Below are 25,416 nucleotides of genomic sequence, written 5' to 3'. Positions count from 1 at the left end.
CCAGGGAAACTTATTAGAAATTTCTATTTGCTTATCTCTAAATACAGCTCAATATCCAAGACTTGATAGCGAGAAACTCAGTTAACGTATTGTATATTAAAAATGTTTGACACTTAATGTGAGACAAACATTGATTTATTAAAAAAGACTTTTAAAAAACATATAAAATGGATTGAAATTCAATTCAGAATATCTATTGATTTGATAATACAATGCTTTAAATTTTATTAATTTATTAAACAAATACCAAAAATTATGTAAAATTTAGTTCATTTTTACAAAATATTACAATAAATTATGATAAATTTTTATAGACATTGTATAGATTAAAATTAACTAAACTGTATTATTAAATAAATTTTATTATATTAAATAGTTAAAACTACACAATACAAAGTAAGTAAAAACTAATATTTTTAATGTAAAAATTTAAATTTTAAAAATTGGTATAAAAATGAATTTTAAAAATGAATAACAATTTGAATTGTTTTCAATAAACTGTTAATTATATTATTTAAAATTTTCACTATTAATTCAATTAGTTTTGCCCCACTTTTTTAGATATGTTATAAATTTTATTTTATAAATACATCTAATTATAAATTGTGTAAAAAACTTCATTTACAGCTTATTTAAAGTGAAATTATGTTTAAGCACTATCAAGTTATTTTGCAATTCATTTGTATTGTATATAATTACAGTTAATTGTTATATAACTAATGTAGTAAAACATCTATCAACTTATGAAGTATATATTAAATCTATTTTTTTAATAATTTTTAAGAATCATTATTGGCTTAAATAGAGATAAAGTTTAATAACTAATGCAATATATAATAAGTTTATATAAGAATTATATGTAGTTTAAACAAATCTATTCACTTATAAACTATAGCCCACTCTTTCAAATGAAAAGTTGTCACAAAATTAATAATAATTAAAAGATTTGCTGACATACCTTTCCATTGTGTGGAAAGTGATATAACACTGTGTGGTAAGTGTTAATTGTTATTATTGTTTTAAAATATAAGCCATAAATATGAGATCAGATGAGAGGTCAGTTACCCAAAAAAACGGCTATTTATATAGCAGTTACCAAAGCGTATGCAACAATAAGTTAGTGTTGAGATCGAGACCATTGACTGCCAGTTGTGTTCAGTATTTCAGTGAATAACTTATAAGAGTTATGTCGACACTGACTGAGAGTGGAGTTACACTCAATTGACTGCCAATATTCAAGTCTTAATAGTCAACTAACTCTTAGTTTAGTTCATTTCATAATAAGGTCTTATAAAACACACATAACTTCACTTCACTGTCTGTTTTAGTCAACTATCAGTCAATTTTGCATTTTATTTTGTTTTCATAAAATTTTGTTTTATATTTTATATACAGTATATATATTTATTTATTTTCTATTAATTTTTTCAATATATATTTTTCAACTAATATATTTAATATATAAAATCAAAACATGGATATCAAGTGTGAGTGATTTAAGTGTTGGATTTGTATACACTGTAAGTAATTTGATAGCATTTTGTTTTAATTTTTTTATATTAGTTAATTTATAATAATTCAATAATTTCAATTTATTATAATAAAATAATATTTTATAATATTTACAAAGGGTTGGATAATTATATGTTATGATAAATGAAATATCTTTTAAAAATGATTATTTGATCTGCAATAAAAAAAATGATAAAAATTTTATCCATAAGTTTAAATTATAATTAACACAAATTTGTTTTTGTAACAGTTATATAACTACTTATTATTTAATATAACATCTTACAGTTGAATAGGATATACATATATTATTTTATTGTATTATAATTATTATTTTATAAAAATGTATATTTAAAATGAAAAACCAATTTTATTTTCAAATTTTTATATTCATTTTTATTATTTATTATTAATTTAATTTTTGAGTTCACGAAACACACCGCAATTGTTGAATTTATTATCATTATTATACCCTTTGAATACTATATTATATATTTTTATAACTATTTTTCGATTAATTATAAATTGAATTTAAATTAATTGTTTATATAATCTTTTGTTTAACAATTCATAGTCAAAATTAGAATAATGTTTTCTATTATATTATTATTTTATTTTATTATTAATGTAAGCAAAATCTCAAATTATATGCAAATATATAATAAATTTCGTTTACAATTCTATGCAAATAAGTCATAATATAATAATAGTTTTTATTTTAATAAATTTATATTAATATATAATAGTTTTAGTATATTTTCAAGAAGGCATCAATGATGAGATGTGCCTCAAAAGCATAACTAATTGAGGTCTCAATCGAGTAATACAGAGCTAACTGACCCTAAAACCAAAAATTTTGATGTTTTGCCTTAAACTCTACTCGTTTTTAATGTGTATTTAAAATCCGTGTTTTCAAACAATATTTGAATCAAATATTCAATTGATAATTAAATATAAATTATTTAATTAAAAAATTATTTATGAAATTAATATGATTTATTTAGCCCATAATATTCGCTTCAATTTATTTTATAAATATAATATTGTTTTCACCTTTTTATAAAAAAATACAAGTTAGCATACTAAGAAATTTTAATAATAAATACTTTTAAAATTTTAGATTTAGAATTATATATTATTAAATTTAAATAATTAATATATCAAATTTTCCAAATAATATAATATTATAAAAATTAAAGTCCTAAATTATATTAATACAAATTTTAATTTTTAAAGATTTATGTTAAGACAAAATTTTTTATAAATGTAAAAATTACTCGAAACTATTAAATGATTTGTTAATTTATTAAAAGACAAAAATGTAGTTTTATCAATTAAAAAAAATTTAAATCTTTCTATATAATTTTTTAATTTATTTATAATTACATTGGTTAGTATCAATAACATTATAAGTATATGTTGTTGATTTTATATAATTGATAATTAACTAGTTGCTATAATCCCAAAATATTTAAATATTGAAGTATATTAAAATTATCTCATATTTTAACAATATAAAATGATATATTACATTTAAATTACAACAATTGATTGTGATAAAAAGTGTTTTCTTAAAATATAAAGTTTAAGTTGGGCTTCAAAAATATAACCTCTTTTTGTGTCCTCTTTTATTAATTTTGAGCATTTTAATAGAAAGTAGTGAAACCCTAATTAATAATGTAGATATTCAAGTATATAAACTTTTATTCGTTACATAACTGTATAATACATATATAAATTATATACAAATATAAAAGCAAACTACTGTATAACTAATTATAATTTTAATAAAAATTTTAATTTATTGATATATTGTTATTTATTTTAAATTTAGTTGAATAATAAAGATTTACTTTAAAAGTTTACTTTATTAAACAATATATTACAATATATATTAATATGTAATAATTTATCATTTTCATTTAAGTGTAAAATTCATTAATTGATTTAAGTTACAAACTATCATATTTTAATAATTATTACAAACCTACTGTAATTGCTATTACTAAAATTAGCATTTTTATTAATATAATCTTTTATTAATATTAAATAATACTAAAAGTTCTTATAAAGTCTTTAAAATATAAAACAAAATTATAAAAAGATTTAAATATTTGATTATACAAATAATACAATAATAATAATCACAGTTATTTAAAAAAAAAAGTTATTTATAGAGAGAAATTGTTTGTTAAATAATAGTTATGAATAGAAAAGTGAGGGGAAGGGAGAGTAGGGGGGCTGGTGTTTGGCGAGAGAGAAATGTTGGCCTCATTATCGGTGTTTTGGCCCAAACTTTCGGAGTCAGTGGCGTCTCGTTAATGGAGCGGTGGATCACTTTTGTCACCCAATCACTGGCAATACAACACTTGTAATGTTTTTTTTAGTAAAATTTATGCTCAAGTGATCAGCAACTCATAACCTGATGGTTGAGTATATTGTCACAGATACGAGTGTCGGCCGTGACAGTGAACCCATTATGATTTATGTAGCCCTGGCCTATATATGGCCTCATTTCCTAATATAACACATTTATGGCGAGAGCTCTAACATATACACAATAAGCGCCGTAGGCTTACGTATTGCGGTGCATAACATGTGTCATGTTTTTAGGTACTTATATTTTACTTATATATATCGTATTATATAATAGTATATATATTTGTTTGGGCTGTTGGGTGTCAAAAGTGATCCACCGCTACATAAACACATAATACACAAACTATACTACACTTGAAAGTTCTGTTCACAAAATTAGGACAATTCTCTCTCTCAGCTAAACTAATTCAATTCATGGCTTTCTTTCACACAATAATAACCATTATATTATACACAGTATATGAGTCATAAATATTTTGTTACTATTAACTAAATTATGTTTACTTTGAATATCGAAACAAATACTGAAAAACATAAATAGATATATAGAGAAAAAGAGAGAGAGAAAAAAAGAAAGAGAGAGAGAAAGAGAGAGAGAGAGAGAGAAAATTATCAAATAGTTACAGAGAAAAAATAATATAAATGTATAAATTTTTGGTAATCATTTTAAATGTAAAATTTTTCTATTAAGTCTTATTATTTATTGACTAAAATAGAATTAACTTTAGATTTTTAATTATTAAATATTTAAATATTTCTTATATTTTAAAGAAATTCATGTGAATTTTTTTAGCTTTATTTTTCTGAAATTTTAATATCATTAAATTCTAATCCTTATCTTTTTATGTATAAACTAAATACATTTAATGCAATAATATTAATAAAAATTTTGAGATTAAGTAATATTATATAAATTTGTACAATATTGATTCAATATTTTAATACAAATATTAATAATATATTATTATTTGAGTAAACTTAAGCATTTAGACTATTAAAAATAATTATCATATACTGATAAAATTTAAAAAAAAAATTATACTTGTTACGATAAACTAAAAACATTGATTAAATCTACGATAAAAAATGTAGCATTAAAACCAAAACATTAAATAACATGTAACTTAAAGTACAATATATACATAAAAACTATTTAATTTAATGTAATTTTGTAATAGAGATAGTTTTGTGATTTTTTCAATCTATTTGATATTTGATAAATAATAATTAATAATTAATAAAACAAACTTATGTAAATTATATCAAAGTTAAAATCTAATTATATATTCATTTATAATAATAGTGAACAATAGAGAACTTTATGAAAACTCGATGACTTTTTAATTATGCTGTATATTAAAACTAGAAAATAAAACATAAAATAAAAGATATATTAATGGTAAAAATAATTTTCAATGTGATAAGTATTATAGCAGTGAAAAAAGTGCCAAATATTTAGAGCATTAATTAATTATTTTCAAAATGTTTGCTCAATTGTCATGAAGTGAGACAAAATCCATTGAATGTTGTAATTGTTATTTAAATTAAGTGTAATACAAACGACTCATTTGTTTTCTAAGTCAAAGATTAAATTTTTTTATACAATTTATATAAATATATGCAAAAATCAGTTTTGTTTCAATCGATATTTTAATATTTAAAAAATCTATTGATAATCTAATCTTATTCATTAACATTGAATCAAATTTTTATTTATTTTTTTTTATTATTTTTTCTTATTTGTGATATTTTTAAATCTATAAAATCTAATTAATAAGACAATTCTATTGACTTACTATTTAATAATTTTTATTGTATAATTTTTTTGAAATTAATTGCTTTTAAAACTTATTTAATAATGATTAAAAAATCAAATAATTTTACATAATATCTTAACTAAAATATAAATTTAATACTTTTTGTTTAAAAATATGAATAAACAAAAAATCATTAATTTTAATCATTTATTAAAATTATTTATCATTGATTAAGACACTCATTTTTATTTGTTTTAAAAATATAAAAAATAAAACAAAAATTTTAATTGTATTTCATATTATATTATATATAAATATAATTTCATTATTTTTTTAAAAAAACATGCATGATAACTAGTGTTATAGTAATTATTTTAAAGATAAAAAAGTGAAAAATATTTTATAACATATTTTTACATATTTTAGTAATTTTAGCATATATTATATATTTTGATTCTAAAAACACATTTTATTATTTTTAGTCGTTAAATATGAAACAATATACTTAATATGCTTATAATTTTAATTTATCTTAAATTTATTATAAACTACAGTCCAATAGTGATTACGATAAGTGCAATATACAACAATAAAAGTGGATAATGATAGATAAATTATATAGATAGATAAATAGTTAAATTATGTATTATTTTTATAAATTTAAGTTTATTTTTATACTGTATATTAAAAATCTATTTAAATATTATGTTATTTGGGAAAACCTTCTCTGCCTTTAATGGTCTGTCTATTATCCAATACCAACGATACAAATACCTGATATGATTTCTAGGCCGTTAGGTTGTAGGTCATGACTAGTGCGGACATATACTCGATAACAGGCTATGAGTATATTAGTAGTGAGTTTTGGCACAGGCAGTGATGGTAGTCCTGTCATACCTTGACTAGTCAGGAAGCAAGTACTTGGACTTGAACCCAGTCAGGCGGATATCATTGATCAGACCATAAACCTATAGTCCTGTTAAACAGACAAATACTATTACTATTATCACTACCACCACAACTACTTGAAATATATATTATTTTTTTTTTAGTTTTATAACATATGATATTTAGTTAGTTTGTGTTGAATATATGACTAAAGTCTTACGACTTTATGGATTATGAAAGCTGTGCTCAATTGTAGAGCTGATTAAATGATGATTTATATTATAGTTAGTCATCTTTTCTAATATTATGTGCGATATGTTGTTATGTTTCTTAACATTACATACTTTGTTGGCTAATCTTTGAAGTGAACATCAAATCATTATTCATATATATATATATATATATATATATATATATAAAAATATCAAATTTAGGTTAACGTGTAATTGGATTATTGAAGTGTTTTTACAATACTATTAAACAAATACAATAGTGTTGTATATGTTTTTAAAAGTCTAATGCATTGACCATTTTGTTGGCACCAATACAGAGCCACCGATGCATACTTGCGGGAGGGTATGCAAAGAGGATGCTTTATGCCTTATTCGTGATCCAAGTGGTCAACCTATTGTCAACACCTGTCCATACTTTTCCAGAGTCTCTAACTTATGATTTATTCTTTAACCGCACAGAGCATAGTGTCGACAGAACAGCACCGGATAGTAAGTCATCAAATATTTTGATGATATATAATGTCTGCAAGTTCTATAAGAGCTGTTTGTAAATTCATTATCTTATGTTTATAAGCATCGGCCGGTTTTTTGACGCGAGCAGTGGGTAATGTGGTTCGCCTCCTGCCCCCCGTGCGCATTGGCAGTCGCCAACAGGGATGCGTCGGTGGCACCCGCTGTCAGTTTTTCGCATTCTGTTGGGTTTCGGGCGGTTCGTTGGGTGCCTCGTGTGGTCCACTTCATACATGTTGTGTCACTCCAAGCAGTCAAGACATTCAGCCCCAGTATTGGGGACCCGTCATCAATGATCCACGTAATATATATATATATATTAACTCATTAATATTATTTTTATAATAGAAATTATTTATACGGTAGTTTAAATTTATAAATATATATATAAATATATATATAAATATATATATAAATATATTTATATAAACTGTTTCTTAAGACTGCGGCAAAAGCGCGGCCAGAATTAGCCGAATCGTTGGAGGAAATGATGCCTCATTTGGACAGTTCCCGTGGCAGGTATGATATAAATTAAATATTTAATCTATTGTTAAAATAATACTTTGTTTTATATGTTAGGCCTTTGTCCAGGTCGGTGGCAGCCGTTGTGGGGGAGCACTCGTTGGTCCGGCACATGTAGTAACAGCGGGTCATTGTGTGGCCAGGTTTATATATATATATATTAATTTCAATTATTTTAATAACATATAAATTGTATAAATAATTATAGATCTCAACACAACCCTAACAGCATCCGAGTAACTCTTGGAGATTATATTCTTCACTCTGAGATCGAGAGCTTACCTCATGAAGTGTTTACTGTTCAAGAAGTGAGACTTCATCCAAATTTCCGATTCACACCACAAGCAGATCGCTATGATGTGGCTGTCCTCGTACTCGACCGACCCGTTGCTTACAAAGATAATATCAGACCTATTTGTTTGCCACAAAAAGATGTTGGCTTTTTAGGCAGAATGGCATATGTGGCCGGTTGGGGGGCTCTACAAGCAGGTTAGCACTACTTTTAACTAATTATTTAATAATATGATATAATTCATTATTTTAGTAAACAAGTAATACTAGTACTGGTAATAAAAAAAACTAATAACATATTTTATATAATTTAAAGGTTCAAAATTACGACCAAAAGTGTTACAACATGTACCGGTGCCGGTCATTGAAAATGAAATATGCGAGGGATGGCATCGACAAAGAGGTATCAATATTAGGATATACGACGAAATGATGTGTGCGGGCTATGAGTTTGGTGGTCGTGATGCCTGTCAGGTAGATATTTGACATATAAGTTATATTTTAAAAAATAATTATTTAATTGACAAATTTATATAAATATATATATATATATATATATATATATATATATATATATATATATATAWAAGGGTGATTCGGGTGGACCACTCATGTTAAATGATTTTGGCGTTTGGTATTTAGTTGGTATAGTATCAGCCGGTTATTCGTGTGCCAAACAATATCAACCCGGGATTTACCATCGGGTCAGCAGTTCATCTGATTGGATATCAGCCAATGTTTACAAAAATTAAACGTAAAACTAAAGCTTTTTCACACAGAAAGTCAATACTTGTTATTAATAATAATCTTTGTTATTAACAAAAAACTTTTTAATTATATTAATAATTATATTGACTTAAAAAATGTGTGAAAAGACACTATCAATAAATACAATAATTTAGTATATATTAATACTAATTTTATTAATATATTTTTAACGACCCAGGTATAGCTTGCCATAATTTGTTATGACTTATTTTATGGCAACTTATAATCTACATCATTAACATCTACAATATACACAGTTATAAAGTTAATTATATATTTATTAAAACTTTATTTTATATCACTTTTTCCATTTATAAATATTTTTGTTTTAAAAAAGTGATAATAGGAACAACTAATTGCAGTACTTAAATAATTTAACTATTGGTTTACAATCAAATTTTGAAATATTTCAGTTGACACGATTAGCCACATTCTTGTCAATAATATTAACATAAAATAAATTAAATCAATTTTGTAAGAAATCATTAAATAGAAGAATCTTCTAATAAATTAATTTTATATTTGATTGTAAATATTGGATAATTCAGTTTATTTGAGTTATACAAAATGTATATATGCCATAAATAAAGCAAATATCATAATTGTCAATTTTATAAATTTAACTTTATATGAACTTATTTTAATTATTACTTTAATATATATATATATATATCATTTTGTATTAAATTAAGACATTATTATTTTAACAAATATTTTTATGTTATTTAGTATTTATTAATTACTTAACAATTAGAGCCATATGATATATTTTATAAATAATAGATATTAATTTAATTAAAATTACTTTATAATTAAAGTACATTATATCTCATAAACTAAATCAAATATTATACTATTTAAATTTGTAATTGATTTTTAGTTGTTATAATTTAATCGATTAATAAATTTGCTTTTTATTACTGTTATATAGAAGATAAATGTTACAAATTTTTCATTTATATTATTTATACTTTATAATATAATATAATAAATTGTGAAATATTATGTATATTATACAGTATCTAAATTTTATTCATTGCTAATTTTATTTTATTTATAAAAATCATAAAAAATTAAATCATTAATTTACAATTTTTTTAAATTTTAAAAACAAAATTTAATTGATTGATAAATTAGTACATTTATGATAATTTAAAAAAAATTGTTTTAAAATTGCAATTAAATATTTTTATATAAAAAAATGAAAAGTTGTTCTACAAAATTGCTGATATAATGTTTGAGGTCATCATCAGTGGTGATCATCCAAATCTAGCGCACTATTACACAGACTATCCATTTGAAAGTCCTTTCCTGACATGAATTTGCCAAAACTGATAGTCAATATTAACTGAACTTTTTAACAACTTTTATATCAATTGTGACATAATTTATTAATTAAAAAAAGTAAAAGTCAATAATAATAATTATTATTATAATTATAAAATCTTTTTTGATGATTGCTACTGATAAATATATTATATCTTTCTATCATATGTCATATATACTGTATGTCAATTTATTTGTTTTTTTTGTCAAATTAAATAAATTATTTAATAAAAATAAATATATTATTTTAATTATTAAAAAGAATTCTTTAAAAATTAATTATAGAATATAGAAATTATGTCAACATTAAAGAACAATAGTCTCATATAAAACAATTATTGCTGTAATATATTGATAAATAATTATATTTTGCTATTATTTGTATCACTTATTATTATAATAATTAACTTTATAATTAATAAATTGTTTCACTAATTTATTTTTATATCTAATCGTGCTTGGTGATTTTTATATTAAAAGTAATATAATATTATTACTGTAAATGTAAAGTAAATGTTGCTTACAATGTACTATTTATTATAACATTATTTAATAATTTATTTTTTAAATGTCTTCAAAATTATTATGAAATAAAAATATTTTGAAATATTGTTATAAATGAGTTTCACTGTTTAACAAATATAGAGTAATAACAGAGAACTCATCATTTAAGATCGTCCATAATTTTAATTGAAATTTTTACAATCCAAGTATTAATCCATTTTAATTCTAATGTTATATTTTGTGAAATTATAAATTGTGTTATACTGTATAATTTAAGTTAATTTGTTATAAATGCAAACTATTATCAAGAATATATTTATAATTAACACATTTATTATTTTTATACAGTATTAGAAAGCTTATTAAGAGATAGTTATGTTATATCACTGATTCTAACATCATTTAGTTTTTACATTTCTTGTTTTTAATAAAAATATTTATATATATATATATATATATATATATATATATTATATTCTAATTTTAATAATTGTATACAAATTATTAGTAAAATATATAATCAAAATTCGATTCAAATTATATTTATAGACAGCAATGCAATGATTTAATGAATATAATAATAATTAACAAATAAGAATACAGAATACAGAATGTATTCAAAAATGCTAATAAAGTCTGAATAGAAATTATATATAAATCTATTGTATTAATAGAAATATAATACAAATTCAATTTAAAATAGTTTATTTGATTTAAATTAAATTTTATTCAATAAAATAATTTTCATTTAATAAATATGATTATATTTTTGTCTGATATAATACGATATTAAATGAATATCAATTGAAACTGAATTTGATAAATTCTAATATTTATAATAATTTTTTAATAATTTAAATTATTACTAATCCTCCATATATTGACCCCATATGTAGACTTCTTTAATGTGCGAAACCAAAGTTTATAAGATAAACATATAAAAACACAATACAATGTAAGTGATTGTTTGAATGTACAAAACGATTATTTCTAAACAATAATAATAGCGTATAGTATACCATATGTGAGTATCTTTTTTAGTTTAATTTTCCTGATCTAAAACATCAACGAAAACAGTGCTACCAGTGCTCTGTGTAAGTGAAGCAATGGTTTTTTGTCTGTGTGTGCAATTGGCCCGAGGCATTGGGTCGCTTACCTATTCAATATGTGTACTGCACTGCCTTCCCAGTCATGCCTTCCCAGTCAGTCCTGACTTGTATTCAATCAATTCATTAGAAACACTGAGCACTCAAACACACCAGTGCTCTACAAAAACAGCCGAAAAATTTGATTTCAATCGGATAGACATTTCAAATAATTAATAAATCTATGGTTTTAATCAAATTTAAGATAAATAATTATACTAAAAGTTGACATTTTATTTATTTTTCTAATAAAAAATATTAAAATTAATTTATATAAATTGTGTGAAAGTTGAAAAACTGTTGATTTTGTTTTCAAAACTTTCAAATCATTACATTTGGCTTTCAAAGTGGATTTGTTTCAAAAACTGAAAGTAAGTCAATATAATCTTTTGCCAAACATTTCTATTTAAAGAAACAAATTTAATCAACTTTTGCTAATTTTTAAAAATGTATCAATAATTAGAGTAAAATTATATATATATATATATTATTAGACTAAATTAATATTAATTTATTTATAAAAACAAAAAATCCAATTTAAATAATAATAGGAAATGAGTTTTTTTTAAACGAAATATTAAGTTTTTTCAATAGATTTTATTTAAAAATTGTCATTCATTTTTGGACTACTTTTTGAGTTAATATTTAATAATAAATAATCCAATAACAATATAAAATTACTTTAAATTGTTATCAAAATTAAGTTTTTATTTTATTTTTAAAAACTAAATCGCAATTCAAATGAATTAATTAAAAGTATAATTTTTAATTTATTTTAAGATATCTTTTTAAAAATCATTTTTTTCTTTTAAGTTTTATATTTCTCATTTTATACATTTGTATACCTTATAATATGATTCAAATCTAGAGTTCATTGAAAGTAATAAAAAGTTTATAAAAGTAAGAGTTAATGCACTCAATATTTTTAAAGTCAATTATAAGAAACTTTTACTTTTATCTTTGTTAGTGTTAACATATATAATTTATATATATGTTTTATACGATATTTTCAAAATTATTATATTTACTATTATATTAAAAGTATTTTTTTATTTATAAAATCTGTTACTTTGAAAAATGAGTTTTTAAACAAATTATTTTACGGTTTAAATCCTAGCTTTCGTGAGAGATCTATGAGATATTTGAGTAATTTTTTGTATATTATTGCAATTATATTATAATATAATTTATATATTTTATGATAAAGTAAAATGATTTTTGATTAGAAATGTCATGAAGAGTGGGAGCATAGGTCCGACCTCTTTGATTGTCCCAAATATAGGAAATATAAGATTATAAATGTATTCAATGTTTAAATTTTATTTTGATCTACAAATATATAAATTGTATATAAAATTTAAATAAGTAAAATTAAAAGCATTTGATTTGTTTATTTGTAGGATATTTAGTATGTTAATACAGTAATTTAGGTAGCTTAGAGTTTATAAAATATAAGTATTACATTAAAAATTTATTTATATATTTTATTTAACTTTAATATCATTTATAATCTTATCAAAGATTTCTCTTTCATTAAAAAACAAATTAATGAAAACAAATTTATTTAATTTGTATTTATTTACTATATAATCTTTAAAGATTTTATTGTTTATACACTTATACACATATATGTAGTATAAACTTAATAAATTGATACCAAAAATAATTGTATTTTTACTATTATAACTATTAATTTATAAGAAAAATTAGTTACTTATTAAATGTTATTTGGATTATTTATTTATGTCAGATATTAAAAAATAACGCTATTTATTACAATTAATCAAAAAAAAAATTGTCAAAATATTAAAAGCCTTAAACCAAACCCATGTATTGCTTTTAGCAATATTTTAGCAAAGATTGTGTAATAATTATTAGGTTTGAGTGACTAAAAAATATTTATTTAAGTACACTATACTGTATAGTATACTATCAAACAATTACAGTATATAATAAAAAGGGATTGTTTATTGTGTTTGTGTTTTTTGAACTTTCTTTATGTTTTTAAATTAAGTAAATAATAAGTATTTTCAAAAAAAACTTGAAAAGTTTTGTTTTCTGAAATCTATACGAGCCTTTTTTGTGTGTGTGTGTGTGTGTGTGTAGCAATTTTTTTGCGAATTTTGAAATTCTGACTTCAGATTCGGTTAGAGGACTACTAATAATGTATTGAAAAGTTGCATTAAAATTTTGATATCTCTTCGGGATCATATAGAAAATGGCGGCCAAAGTAAAGAAAATTTTAAGAAAAAATATTTTAAGTATAAATTTGAATAGAGCATCAAAAGCAAGCATAAAAATATGCATTAAAATTTTGATATCTCTTCAGGAACATAGAGAAAATGGCGGCCAAAATAAAAAAAATTTAGGTAAAAATTTTAACGTTTAGAATTGTATAGAGCATCAAAAATAAGATATAATAAATTAAAATTATTTTTTTTAAAAAAATGGTGACGTATAAAAAATTAAGGTAAATTTTAGCGCTTAGAATTGTATATAGTATTAAAAATAAGATATAATAGATCAAAATTATATTATTTTTTCAAAAAATGGCAGCAAAAGTATGATTTTAACTGTTTATTTTGTTATACTAAATCATTTAATACCAAACATGATTATATTTGTTTATTTCATTATATTAATCATCTGATACTCTACATGACTAGAGTTGAGTTTATTTTGTCATACAGAGTAATTTGATACCCTACATGACTATGGTTGAGTTTGTTTTGTCATACCGAGTCATTTGATACCCTACATGACTATGGTTGTTTATTTTGTCATACCGAGTCATTTGATACCCTACATGACTATGGTTGAGTTTATTTTGTCATACCGAGTCATTTTATACCCTACATGACTATAGTTGAGTTTTGTTTGTCATACCGAGTCATTTGATAACCTACATAACATTATTTAAATTATGTATATTTTACCAGTTTTTTATTTTTGTTACTATATAAATTAATACTATATAATTATACCAACTATTTGGTTTCAACATATTTATGATATTCAAGTTTTTTTTTCTAATAATGCTTTCTAGCATTCTTAACTGGTTTGTAATATAAACTAAAATAATATCTTAAAATAGTAATATTTAACAGCGAAAGTTTGCCAATTGGGTTGTTTGAAGTATTTATTATAATAAACTAATAAATCAAATATTTAATAGTCGCACGATTTACTAATTAAATAAATTTAAGATCATTTACCAACCAATGTAGTCATTGACACATCCATTGACCGCATATTTACAACACTTAATGACCGATATTATTGAGTCAGTGGCCGGTTGGCTATTGCCTGTACTTTAATATTACCCTATAATGACTTATGCATCAAACTTGTCTTGAAAGTCAAATATTTAATCAAAAAAAAAAACAACAAGTTTTATGGCCAATGATCTCACACTCATTCATTTGTAATCAATTGTAAATGTTATAAACATTACAACTAATTTCATTCACTTTTCAATAACATATAATATATTATTAATGTGATAACGAAATAAAAAACAAAATCATTATTTTTGACCCATTATTTTGAAAATTATTGCCGAAAACCACAATTTATGCAAATCTACAAAATATATTCATGTTTTATATATAATAATATAAGGGTTCGTGTTTTATGTGTTATGCAAGACATTGTTGAAGATAATAATTTGACAATTTAAATAATTATATAAACATATTATTATTATATAAATTTGAATAACTTGTAGTCTATAAATTAAATTAAAATTAATTTGATGTTTAAATTTACTTAATTATGATGTAATTTTTATTAATAATATTTTGTTTTTAATAATATTCATTTAAATCTTTCTTTTTTTTAAATGAAGAAAGTGTTTAAAGATTAAAATTGTGCTATAATTTATAACTTATAAACTTTAAAATTAAATAAATGACAATGATGAACTATTAATTTTGAATAAATCTTACATTTTTGTTTTTATTGTTTTAAACTAATTACAAAATTATTAGCTTTTATTGTTTCAAAAGAAATGACTATAAGATAAACAACATTTTATGATATTTAATATATAAGTTAATAGTAAACTGTAAATACCTGTTGTACAGGTATACTACTGTATATTATAATATATAGTCTATATATTATATAATTTATAAATATGCGGAAAAATTGTAATTAGCGTCAATACAAATAAGATGACAGATATACTGTACTATTATATAACTATAGGTAATTATTATATTTTTACTTATTTTGTTTTAATTTTAATTGTAATATAAAATATTGTAAATTAACACAATATCAGTAAATATGTTTAGTTTTTTTCAGTGAATAATTAGATACAGATCTGTTTCACTTTTTATAACTGCAATAAAGTATTTTTTATAAAATAATAATCAAAATTTATAATATATTTTTTAAATAAATTAATATACATTATATACATAAATTTAATTAAAAATTTTTATTGACAATTTATTAGTTGTCCTAATTTTAAATTAATATATTTAGTTATTTTAGTGTAAATTTGAATTTAGGTTTCTAAAATTGCATTTTAATTTTGAAAATTCATAAATAGTATTAAATATATATAGATTTAAATTAAATTGATTTTAGATTTATTGAGGCCATAGCTAAAAGATAGGATAGGATTTCATTTAATTATCAAAACTATTTGTCGCTTCAAATATCTATTTCTATCAAATAAAAAATTCTTATTTTTATTGATTATATCTCATCAATATTTTTATTTAGAAATTACTTCAAAAATCTATATCCATGTAAATAATTTTTTTTAATTTGAAAATTTAACTTGTAGTCAACACTAATTTTTTTAATTATGAAAATTTGAATAAATGTTATGTAATACATAATATGTATAATACAATTAAACATCAAAATATCGTCAAAAATATACGAAAATGTGATGTTACTAATATCTACCATAAATTGCAAAAATTAGTAAATTAAAAATTTGCTTATATTTAATAGATTTGTGTCACAAATGTTCTCCTAAAGCATACATATATTAGATATACTGTATTACTGTATATTATCGATAAACTTGTTATTTATTAACACATTTAAACATTAATAAATTTAGAGATTTGCAATGTCATACACCAGACATTTGTGTAAATATCATATATAAAGTGTTCAAATAAATAATAATTTATAAACAATATTCATTTATAGCTTTTAATTAACACAACAAAATGCTTATTAAAGAGTAGTCGAGTGTTTTAAGTAGAAATTATATCCTTAAACTTGATTTAATACATCAATGACTATTACTGTACTAATCCCGGTGCCAATTGTGTGACCCTTATATAGACAACAATCAGAACAGAAAATTTTTTGTATGCTATCTCTCTCTCTCTCTCTCTCTCTCTCTCTCTCTCTCTCTCAATCCCAAAGACAACTAACTATACAACTAAACAAAGCACAACATAACTGTTCATTAAATTTTTACTATTTTTTGTTTTGTTTTTTTTTTTGATCGTTTAAGTGTAACATTCGATAAAACATTACTTTATAGCATTATATCACTGTCTTGTTCAGTGAACACACACTCAAAATATATAATTTAAATATGTATTCCTAGTATTGTTGAGCACAAGTTTGAAATATAATTTATAAGTTATAAACAACATTGTACCAGATTTTTATGTTTAAAACTTGTGTCAAACTTTGTGTTCAATTATTTTTTAAGTTTAAATAAAGAGTTTTGTTGTAAACATAAAATAATTTTAAAATGTATTTGATGTTATTTAATATTAAACATTTCCCATAAAAATTGTTAAGTTTTATAAAAAAAAATTATTGTTTATTTTATTGTTTAATATGACAGATATATTTATTTGAGAAATTGTTTGATAATCATTGGCTTAATAGAAATGAATAATCCATGAGATGTTTATCGATGTATCGGAACGTTTGGATGCGTTCCGTGAAATGGTTGGCATTTGTGGCCACACCTGTTATACTCTTAATTGTCGGCACAACTGGTCATTCAAGTAAGTAATTGTTGGTTTTTAAAATGATATATTTAAATATACAATTAAATGTATATAATTGTAAAACTTATTGTATGCCACTATAGGTTCATCATTACCACCAGTAATTAGACACCCTGGGACCTGTACATTTGAACGTTCCCAATCAGCATGTACATTTAGTTTATTATGTTATTTAGCCGGTGGTGTTCCTATGGAGGGCTGTGGGGGTGACTTTTCAGTTACATGTTGTATGCTTTACAACTCTCATCAAATGCATTACCCAACGTTATCACCGCCACAGTCATCACCGGCTCCGCCATCATATCATTCACAACATAGTCCATCACATAAAAGTTATGTGACCTCTCAATCGCACATTTTTGAAAGTCATGACTTTCCTTATTCAATGGTCAGAACAACGCCTCCCACTAATGATTTTACAGACATTGATCAAAACGCTATCCGAAGATCTCGACCGGAATCACCATTTAAGCCCATCTTTCGGGAGGTTTCCAGAAAAGCTTACGCAAGAAATCTTCACGACGACAGTGAGTACTTGTTTAACATTTATTCATTTATACTGTTTGTGTCATTAAGACAATTAAAACAAAAAATACTGTTATTTCTACGGTATTTATAATATTTAAAATAGTGTAACAAAAATTAGCTTAAATTGTTGACTAAATATGTACTATTAATATATATTATATGACGTCAAAATTATTTTTAAATTTTGTGTGATTATTGACAATAAATCTCTGCTTTTAAAATGAATTATTTTGTTGTCATTTTTCAGTATTAACTATTAAATTAAATATAATTTTAATGTTTAATTGTTGTATACTTCTACATAAAATCAATGGTCATCGATATTATATATATATTTTAAGAGGACATAATTGTTTTAGCATTCAACTAGTTTTTATCAATACTTAAAATCTTAACTGTTATATAATAAGCAGTTTTGTCTATTTTTAACTGTTTGTGTCATTTAAGAGAAATATATCAATAGTTACTGTGATATTCAAGGGTTTTCTGATTATTAAAAATTAATTTACAATAAGATAATTATGTGATAATCATTAACTAGTTATTGATGCATAAATATTAATTATATATTAAGATATTTATAATATTTAGAATATGAAGTACAATACAGTTATTTATATTATTACATCTATAAATATATAATTATACTTTGGTTTTGAGCTTTTATTTTTAATAACATGTATTTCTATTTTTTAAATCTTTGATTTAATTTTTTAATTTACTCTATTTATAATAATTAAGTTATATAAAACTACTGTACATGAAAGATATAATCTATATTTTTTTATATTTTATATCAATTATTTTATTGATCACATTATATAAAAATTTATAAATTACTTTATTTATATAATTTTATATTATAATTCTCAATTTTATTTTATTTTACTAAAGTATAGTAATATATAGTTAATCTAATTCTGCATACAAGCATATTTTAAAATGATGTCAATAATCATAATTTATTTAAAAATTATGTTTAATGTTATATTATATTTTTATTTATATATTATATTTAAATTTGAATTAAATTTTTTATTTTATATAATTATAACAATTGATTTTACGATTCACTAATTTAATTAGTTTTTTATTTGTATTTTATATTAATTTAATTTGCAAAACTAATGAGTTTCTATAAGGTTACAAAAAATTATATCTATGATTCAAAAACAAATATTATAATTCAATGATAAAATTTGTATTAATTAAAGACTTGAATTAATGATTGTTATAGTTTGTGGTCGTCCGTCAGCCAAACCATTGAATCGTATAATTGGAGGACAGGACGCATACTTCGGTATTATTTATAAAATTTATTATATATTTATTATTATTTTGTAATTTTATTATTATTTATTAATTTATAGGTGAATTTCCCTGGCAGGTCTGTATATCTATACTTTATATTTAACTATTGTTGGTTCTAACAAAAAATCAACTTTATATTTTAAAATTATATATATATATATTTAAAATATTAGTAATTAAAAATAGTATTTAATGCATTATGCTATAATTTAATAATTAGTTTTAAAGAATTACAGTTAGATATGTATAATTATATTCATTAAAAAAATAATAAAGTATAGAACAATTAAGAATATAAATAAGAAATCTTAATAAGTTAGTAAAAAAATAATAAAATATAAAATAATCTAAAAACTATATTTTATTAATTAAGATTTTTAAAATTTATTTATTTAAATTTTCTTTTGTATTTATCAATTTTTTTATAAATTTTTCAATTTAAGATTAATTGCGTTTAATATTATAATCTATGTTATTATATATTTTGTATTATTTTTTAATAGGAAATTACCGTAATATTTACAAATTAATTAATATTAAAACAGGTTCACATCAAGATAACAAAACACCAGTGCGGGGGTGCTTTAGTCAACCAACAATACATAGTAACGGCAGCCCATTGTATATATCAGTGAGTGTTCATAAAATATAATAATAGTTACTATTTTTGTATATTTTTTTGCTATTTTTTGTAATCTTCAATGAACTAAAACATTTAGTATACTTTTTTAACAAAAACTTTTAAATAAAAAATAATTTTCAATTTATCTATAAATGAATCAGTTTTTTCATAGTGATGTTTGTGTAACACATCAAACACAACAATAAATAAAAAATTAGAACAAAGCTTTCAAATAACAAATACTTCCCATTTATAACATGTTTTATACAATTAGAAGTTTTTATATATTTTACTTTAAAACTATTATTTTTCTAAAATTAGTCACATTAAAATTGAAAATTATTTTTAAATGTAATTATTTATTATTTATAAACTTAAAAATAGCTACGATTTTTGTAAAAGTTTATCAATTTTTTATTCTTTGTTAATGCTAATTCATTTTATATGCTACAGTAAAATACAATAGATATAGTTTTCATGAATAAATATTAATAATTATTTAAGATTGCTTTCTAAAAAAAATTAACTAATTTCTAATTATTACTAAAAATTGTTTTTATATTTAATAAAAGTGAAAAATAATAGTATTTAATAATAACTAGAAAAATAATAACTTATAGCTATGTTATTGAAATAATTGACACAGAGCTCCATTGCCGCAATTGAATGTAATAATAGGAGCGCATGATATAGAGGACCAGCGTTTTCAGGACATACCGGCGCAGTTTTTTGGGGTCACTCACGTCAAACTTCATCCTAACTTTCGGTTCTCAGCCTCACATCCGGATCGATACGACATTGCAGTGTTACGTCTGGACCGACCCGTCCGGTATAACGATAACGTATTGCCTGTATGTTTACCACAACCAGGATTTCGTTATGAGGGCTGGTATGTAATCAATGGTGTTATATATTATAGGTGTTAGTTAGGTGTTCAAAAACAGCCCGGAATTGAAAACAAATTTAAAAAACAATTTTTTTGTTTAGACTTTCACTAAGACTAATATGATATAAATTATGTTTTCTATATAATAAAAAATTTATGTCAAAGCTATGAAAGTGTGCCAAAACTAAACATTAATTTTTCTCTGATATTAGGTATGGTGTCGTTACCGGTTGGGGTAAAACAGATCCAGCACTGAGTCAGTATTAAACGATGACATTTGTGATAAATTTTTAAACTTTTATTGTTATTATTATTTGTGACTATAATTTATAGGTAACAGATATGGTACTCGACTCCTTCAAAAAGTAGACGTTCCCATCATTGATAATGAAGAATGTGAACAATGGCACCGAACTCGAGGAATTGATTTAAGGATATTTCCTGAGATGATGTGTGCCGGCTATGAGGACGGTCGTAAAGATGCCTGTGTTGTCAGTATATAATCATTAGTCTTCTATAATAATAATATTTTTCAAAACATTTAATTATAATTATATCATATTTAGGGCGATTCTGGCGGTCCTCTAGTGATCAACACAAACGGCAGATGGACTTTGGCCGGCATAACATCAGCCGGATTTGGTTGCGCTCAGTCCAGACAACCGGGCATTTATCACAGGGTTTCCCACACTGTAGACTGGATTATCGATAATATTAAAAATTAGTTGTTATTTATAAAATCTAAATTGTTTTTAATAACAAACTCAAAATGTTTATAATTTTATCATATTATGATATATACCATAATATAATTATGATTGCGATCAACTGTATTGTATTGCAATTGTTTTTTTGCCATTCATTGTATTACTATTTTTTAGGGGAAATTTAATTTTCTAATATTATTTATTTAGTTAAATAAATTGTATTTTATATAAATAATTATATATTTTTCATAATTATTTAATATTTAATTTATGTTAATAACAAAAATAGACAAAATTAATAGTAATAATGTTGATAATAACATTGTTGATAATAAATTAATAATAATAATGATAGTAATTTATTATTAATATTCAGATAAGAAAAATTGTTACTGTTATAAACATTCAAAATTTATTTATAATAATAATAAAACTTATTCAGAAATACTGAAAACCATTAATATTTCAGACAATTATAAATTTAGATCCTTAAACACATCCTGTGGTCATCTATTATATATTTTTGTAGTTTTTTAAATTTAAAGAAATATTATACAGTATTAAAGTAAAATATAAATTACTGTAAAATATCTGTTATTTGGGCGTTAACTTTAGGTTTTAAATCCTATTAACATTTGAATTATCTCTAACAAAAAATCTTTATATTGTTTACAAAGAAAAAATTTTATGGATTAGTATAGAATTTTTAAAACAAAATAAAAATATAATAATAATAATATGTTATATAATTTATACCGGTTTATATATTAATATATAGTAATATATATACTTTATAATATAACTTTTTAGTCATTTTAAAATTTAATTTGAGAGATTATATGGTCTGAATCGTGACTTAAAATATAAATTTAGAAAATACTGTATATTTATATATAGTTTTGCTTTTTATATAAAATGACATTATATAGAGTACTGTATTTGATTGACTCAGACATCAAATTATTTTATTGTCTCATATTTACGGACATTACTAATTCCCACTGTTTAATACTAGTTATTAATTCATTAATATTATTTTATACAATATGTATATAATTTGAGATTCATATAATAAATTGAGATATTATTATTAGAACAAACTATTTCTCAATTTATTGTTTACTTTAAATCAACTCTTTTATTAAAAATAACTTTTTTTAATTTTAATTATTGCATTATTTTAAATGTAAGCAATATATTTAAATTATGTTTTATATAATCATTAATATTGTAAGTCTTGTTCATAATCCAAATAATAACCAAAAATAGTGTTAATTTCTGCACTAAAAGTGATACACTTATGTCTACTGTTGGTATCTTAACATACAGTATATCTTTCGACTAAAAGATCTGACATTTGGTGACAACTCATGTCAATTATAACTGCAATTAAAAAAAACAAAGTTATGTTCTTTGATAATAAATTATTTAAAGTAAACAATAAATTGAGAAAAACTTTGTTATAATAATAATATCTCAATTTCTTGTATTTATTATTATTATTATTATTATTATTATTATTATTATTATTATTATTATTATTATTATTATTATTATTATTATTATTATTATTATTATTATTATTATTATTATTATTATTATTATTATTATTATTATTATTATTATTATTATTATTATTATTATTATTATTATTATTATTATTATTATTATTATTATTATTATTATTATTATTATTATTATTATTATTATTATTATTATTATTATTATTATTATTATTATTATTATTATTATTATTATTATTATTATTATTATTATTATTATTATTATTATTATTATTATTATTATTATTATTATTATTATTATTATTATTATTATTATTATTATTATTATTATTATTATTATTATTATTATTATTATTATTATTATTATTATTATTATTATTATTATTATTATTATTATTATTATTATTATTATTATTATTATTATTATTATTATTATTATTATTATTATTATTATTATTATTATTATTTATATTTTTATATTATATTTTTTTATCTATAACTTTGATTGACATAGATATACATAGTTTTGAGAGATAACATATCTTTTATGAGTCTCACTCAGATAATGACCACTAATGCCAACACATATTGTGCTCTATGGGTGTTAAACTCACAATTACCACAATTTAATGATTTATTTAAATTGTTTGTTATATTAGAAAGTTTGATATTTATTTTATTATTAATTATTAACAGATTATTATTGTTGTATTTATATATATTCAAATTTTAACTGTATATTTTGCCATAAGTATAATTTCCCATTAATTAGTTGCATAAATTTTGACAAAAAGTAAAAATTAGGATTTTTAAATATGTACTCTAAAAACAACGAAATATTTATAATATTATATTATATTAATATATATAATGTATAATAATATACATATAATATAATATAATATATATATATATTAATATTATAATGTTATATAACTAATTTATAAAAATAATTGTATTGTTACAAAAAATGTCTAATATTAATGCAACCTTACTATTATGTTCAATTACTAATGATATAATACATCAATCAGATATATAATTATAGCATAAATTTGCATTTAATTAAATATATTGCAATTTTTAATTAAATAGGCAATGATAGGCAAAATAGGCAAAATAAAAATGATATCTAATAAAAAATATTTGAGCATTTTCAATGTATATTATACATTATATTTATTACACTACATTTCACTGAAATTTAGTAGAATAGTTAATCACTACAAATAATAATAATTTGTTAAAATTAGCCAGGTAGTGTTACTACCAAATTAGTAAAATAGAGGAATTTAACCGCAAGTCAAGTATGGCAAACATAAATTAAAAATTATATATCTTTAAGCATTTCTTTATTTATTTAAATTTATTTTATACGATAGTCTGATATCCAATTTACCAGTAATTTTCAAATCTAACATACTTTTGATTTTTAAATCTAAGGCATCTTTTTTGAAAAGTTTTTATTGGTTTAAATTTTGTTTTGATGTTAATGTTATAATATTATAAATATTAATTCAAATTATCCAAAACACTAAGTAATACCCATATCTTTATTTCTTGAATAACAAAATAGCAAAAAAAACATTTCTCCATTTCATTAATGATATTAAATGTATATAATAATGAAAATCTGTGCTGAAATATGACCTCAAACTATAAATATATTACAGTATAATTTTTGGTAATCACAATATAAAAATGCATTTATGATATATTGTGAATATGTTGTTTTTATAGCATATATAACATAACTTTAATAATTATTACATTGTATTAATATAAATATACAAATAACAAATAAAAATTATAATTTCCACATATTTACATGAAAATCTTTAAAAATAAAATATAATGTATAAAATACAGTATAATTAACAGGGTATAACTATGGTATAATCATTATATTATAATGCAATAATTAACAAGTTATATTTATTACTAAATGTTAAAAACCACTTTTTATTGATAAACTTTTTAATTAAATTTATTTGTTGTAGAAAAT

The 25,416-nt window shown here is 21.2% G+C and overlaps 2 protein-coding genes across 2 annotated transcripts; both read left to right on the top strand.

The window, feature by feature from the left end:
- The first annotated feature begins 7,116 nt into the window (after positions 1-7,116).
- On the top strand, positions 7,117-8,844 carry LOC128960341 (prostasin-like). Its single transcript, XM_054306413.1, has 7 exons — positions 7,117-7,258; positions 7,344-7,580; positions 7,722-7,798; positions 7,859-7,944; positions 8,010-8,290; positions 8,409-8,566; positions 8,683-8,844. Exons 1-7 carry the CDS (start codon positions 7,126-7,128, stop codon positions 8,842-8,844), a joined length of 1,134 nt encoding a protein of 377 aa, XP_054162388.1. The 5' UTR covers positions 7,117-7,125.
- An 8,893-nt stretch (positions 8,845-17,737) lies between these two features.
- Positions 17,738-21,906, top strand: LOC128960340 (serine protease 27-like). Its single transcript, XM_054306411.1, has 9 exons — positions 17,738-17,831; positions 17,918-18,361; positions 19,600-19,662; positions 19,733-19,749; positions 20,219-20,304; positions 20,942-21,184; positions 21,394-21,437; positions 21,515-21,672; positions 21,748-21,906. Exons 1-9 carry the CDS (start codon positions 17,738-17,740, stop codon positions 21,904-21,906), a joined length of 1,308 nt encoding a protein of 435 aa, XP_054162386.1.
- Positions 21,907-25,416: the final 3,510 nt, after the last annotated feature.

The sequence above is a fragment of the Oppia nitens genome, unplaced genomic scaffold, assembly GCF_028296485.1.
Source record: "Oppia nitens isolate AA-2021 unplaced genomic scaffold, nextdenovo-longstitch-racon4-pilon3 scaffold4_pilon_pilon_pilon, whole genome shotgun sequence".
NCBI classification, from domain to species: Eukaryota; Metazoa; Arthropoda; class Arachnida; order Sarcoptiformes; family Oppiidae; genus Oppia; species Oppia nitens.
Note: the sequence above shows the minus strand (reverse complement) of the source record. Positions and strands in the feature narration are given on the sequence as shown.

Excerpts from the sequence above, each read along its gene's own strand:
- LOC128960341 (XM_054306413.1), top strand. The coding sequence starts at position 7,126 with ATGCTTTATGCCTTATTCGTGATCCAAGTGGTCAACCTATTGTCAACA. Across the intron at positions 7,945-8,009 it reads GCGGGTCATTGTGTGGCCAG|ATCTCAACACAACCCTAACA; the intron begins GTTTATATATAT and ends AAATAATTATAG. Across the intron at positions 8,291-8,408 it reads TTGGGGGGCTCTACAAGCAG|GTTCAAAATTACGACCAAAA; the intron begins GTTAGCACTACT and ends TATAATTTAAAG.
- LOC128960340 (XM_054306411.1), top strand. The coding sequence starts at position 17,738 with ATGTATCGGAACGTTTGGATGCGTTCCGTGAAATGGTTGGCATTTGTG. Across the intron at positions 21,185-21,393 it reads GGATTTCGTTATGAGGGCTG|GTATGGTGTCGTTACCGGTT; the intron begins GTATGTAATCAA and ends CTCTGATATTAG. Across the intron at positions 21,673-21,747 it reads GTCGTAAAGATGCCTGTGTT|GGCGATTCTGGCGGTCCTCT; the intron begins GTCAGTATATAA and ends TATCATATTTAG.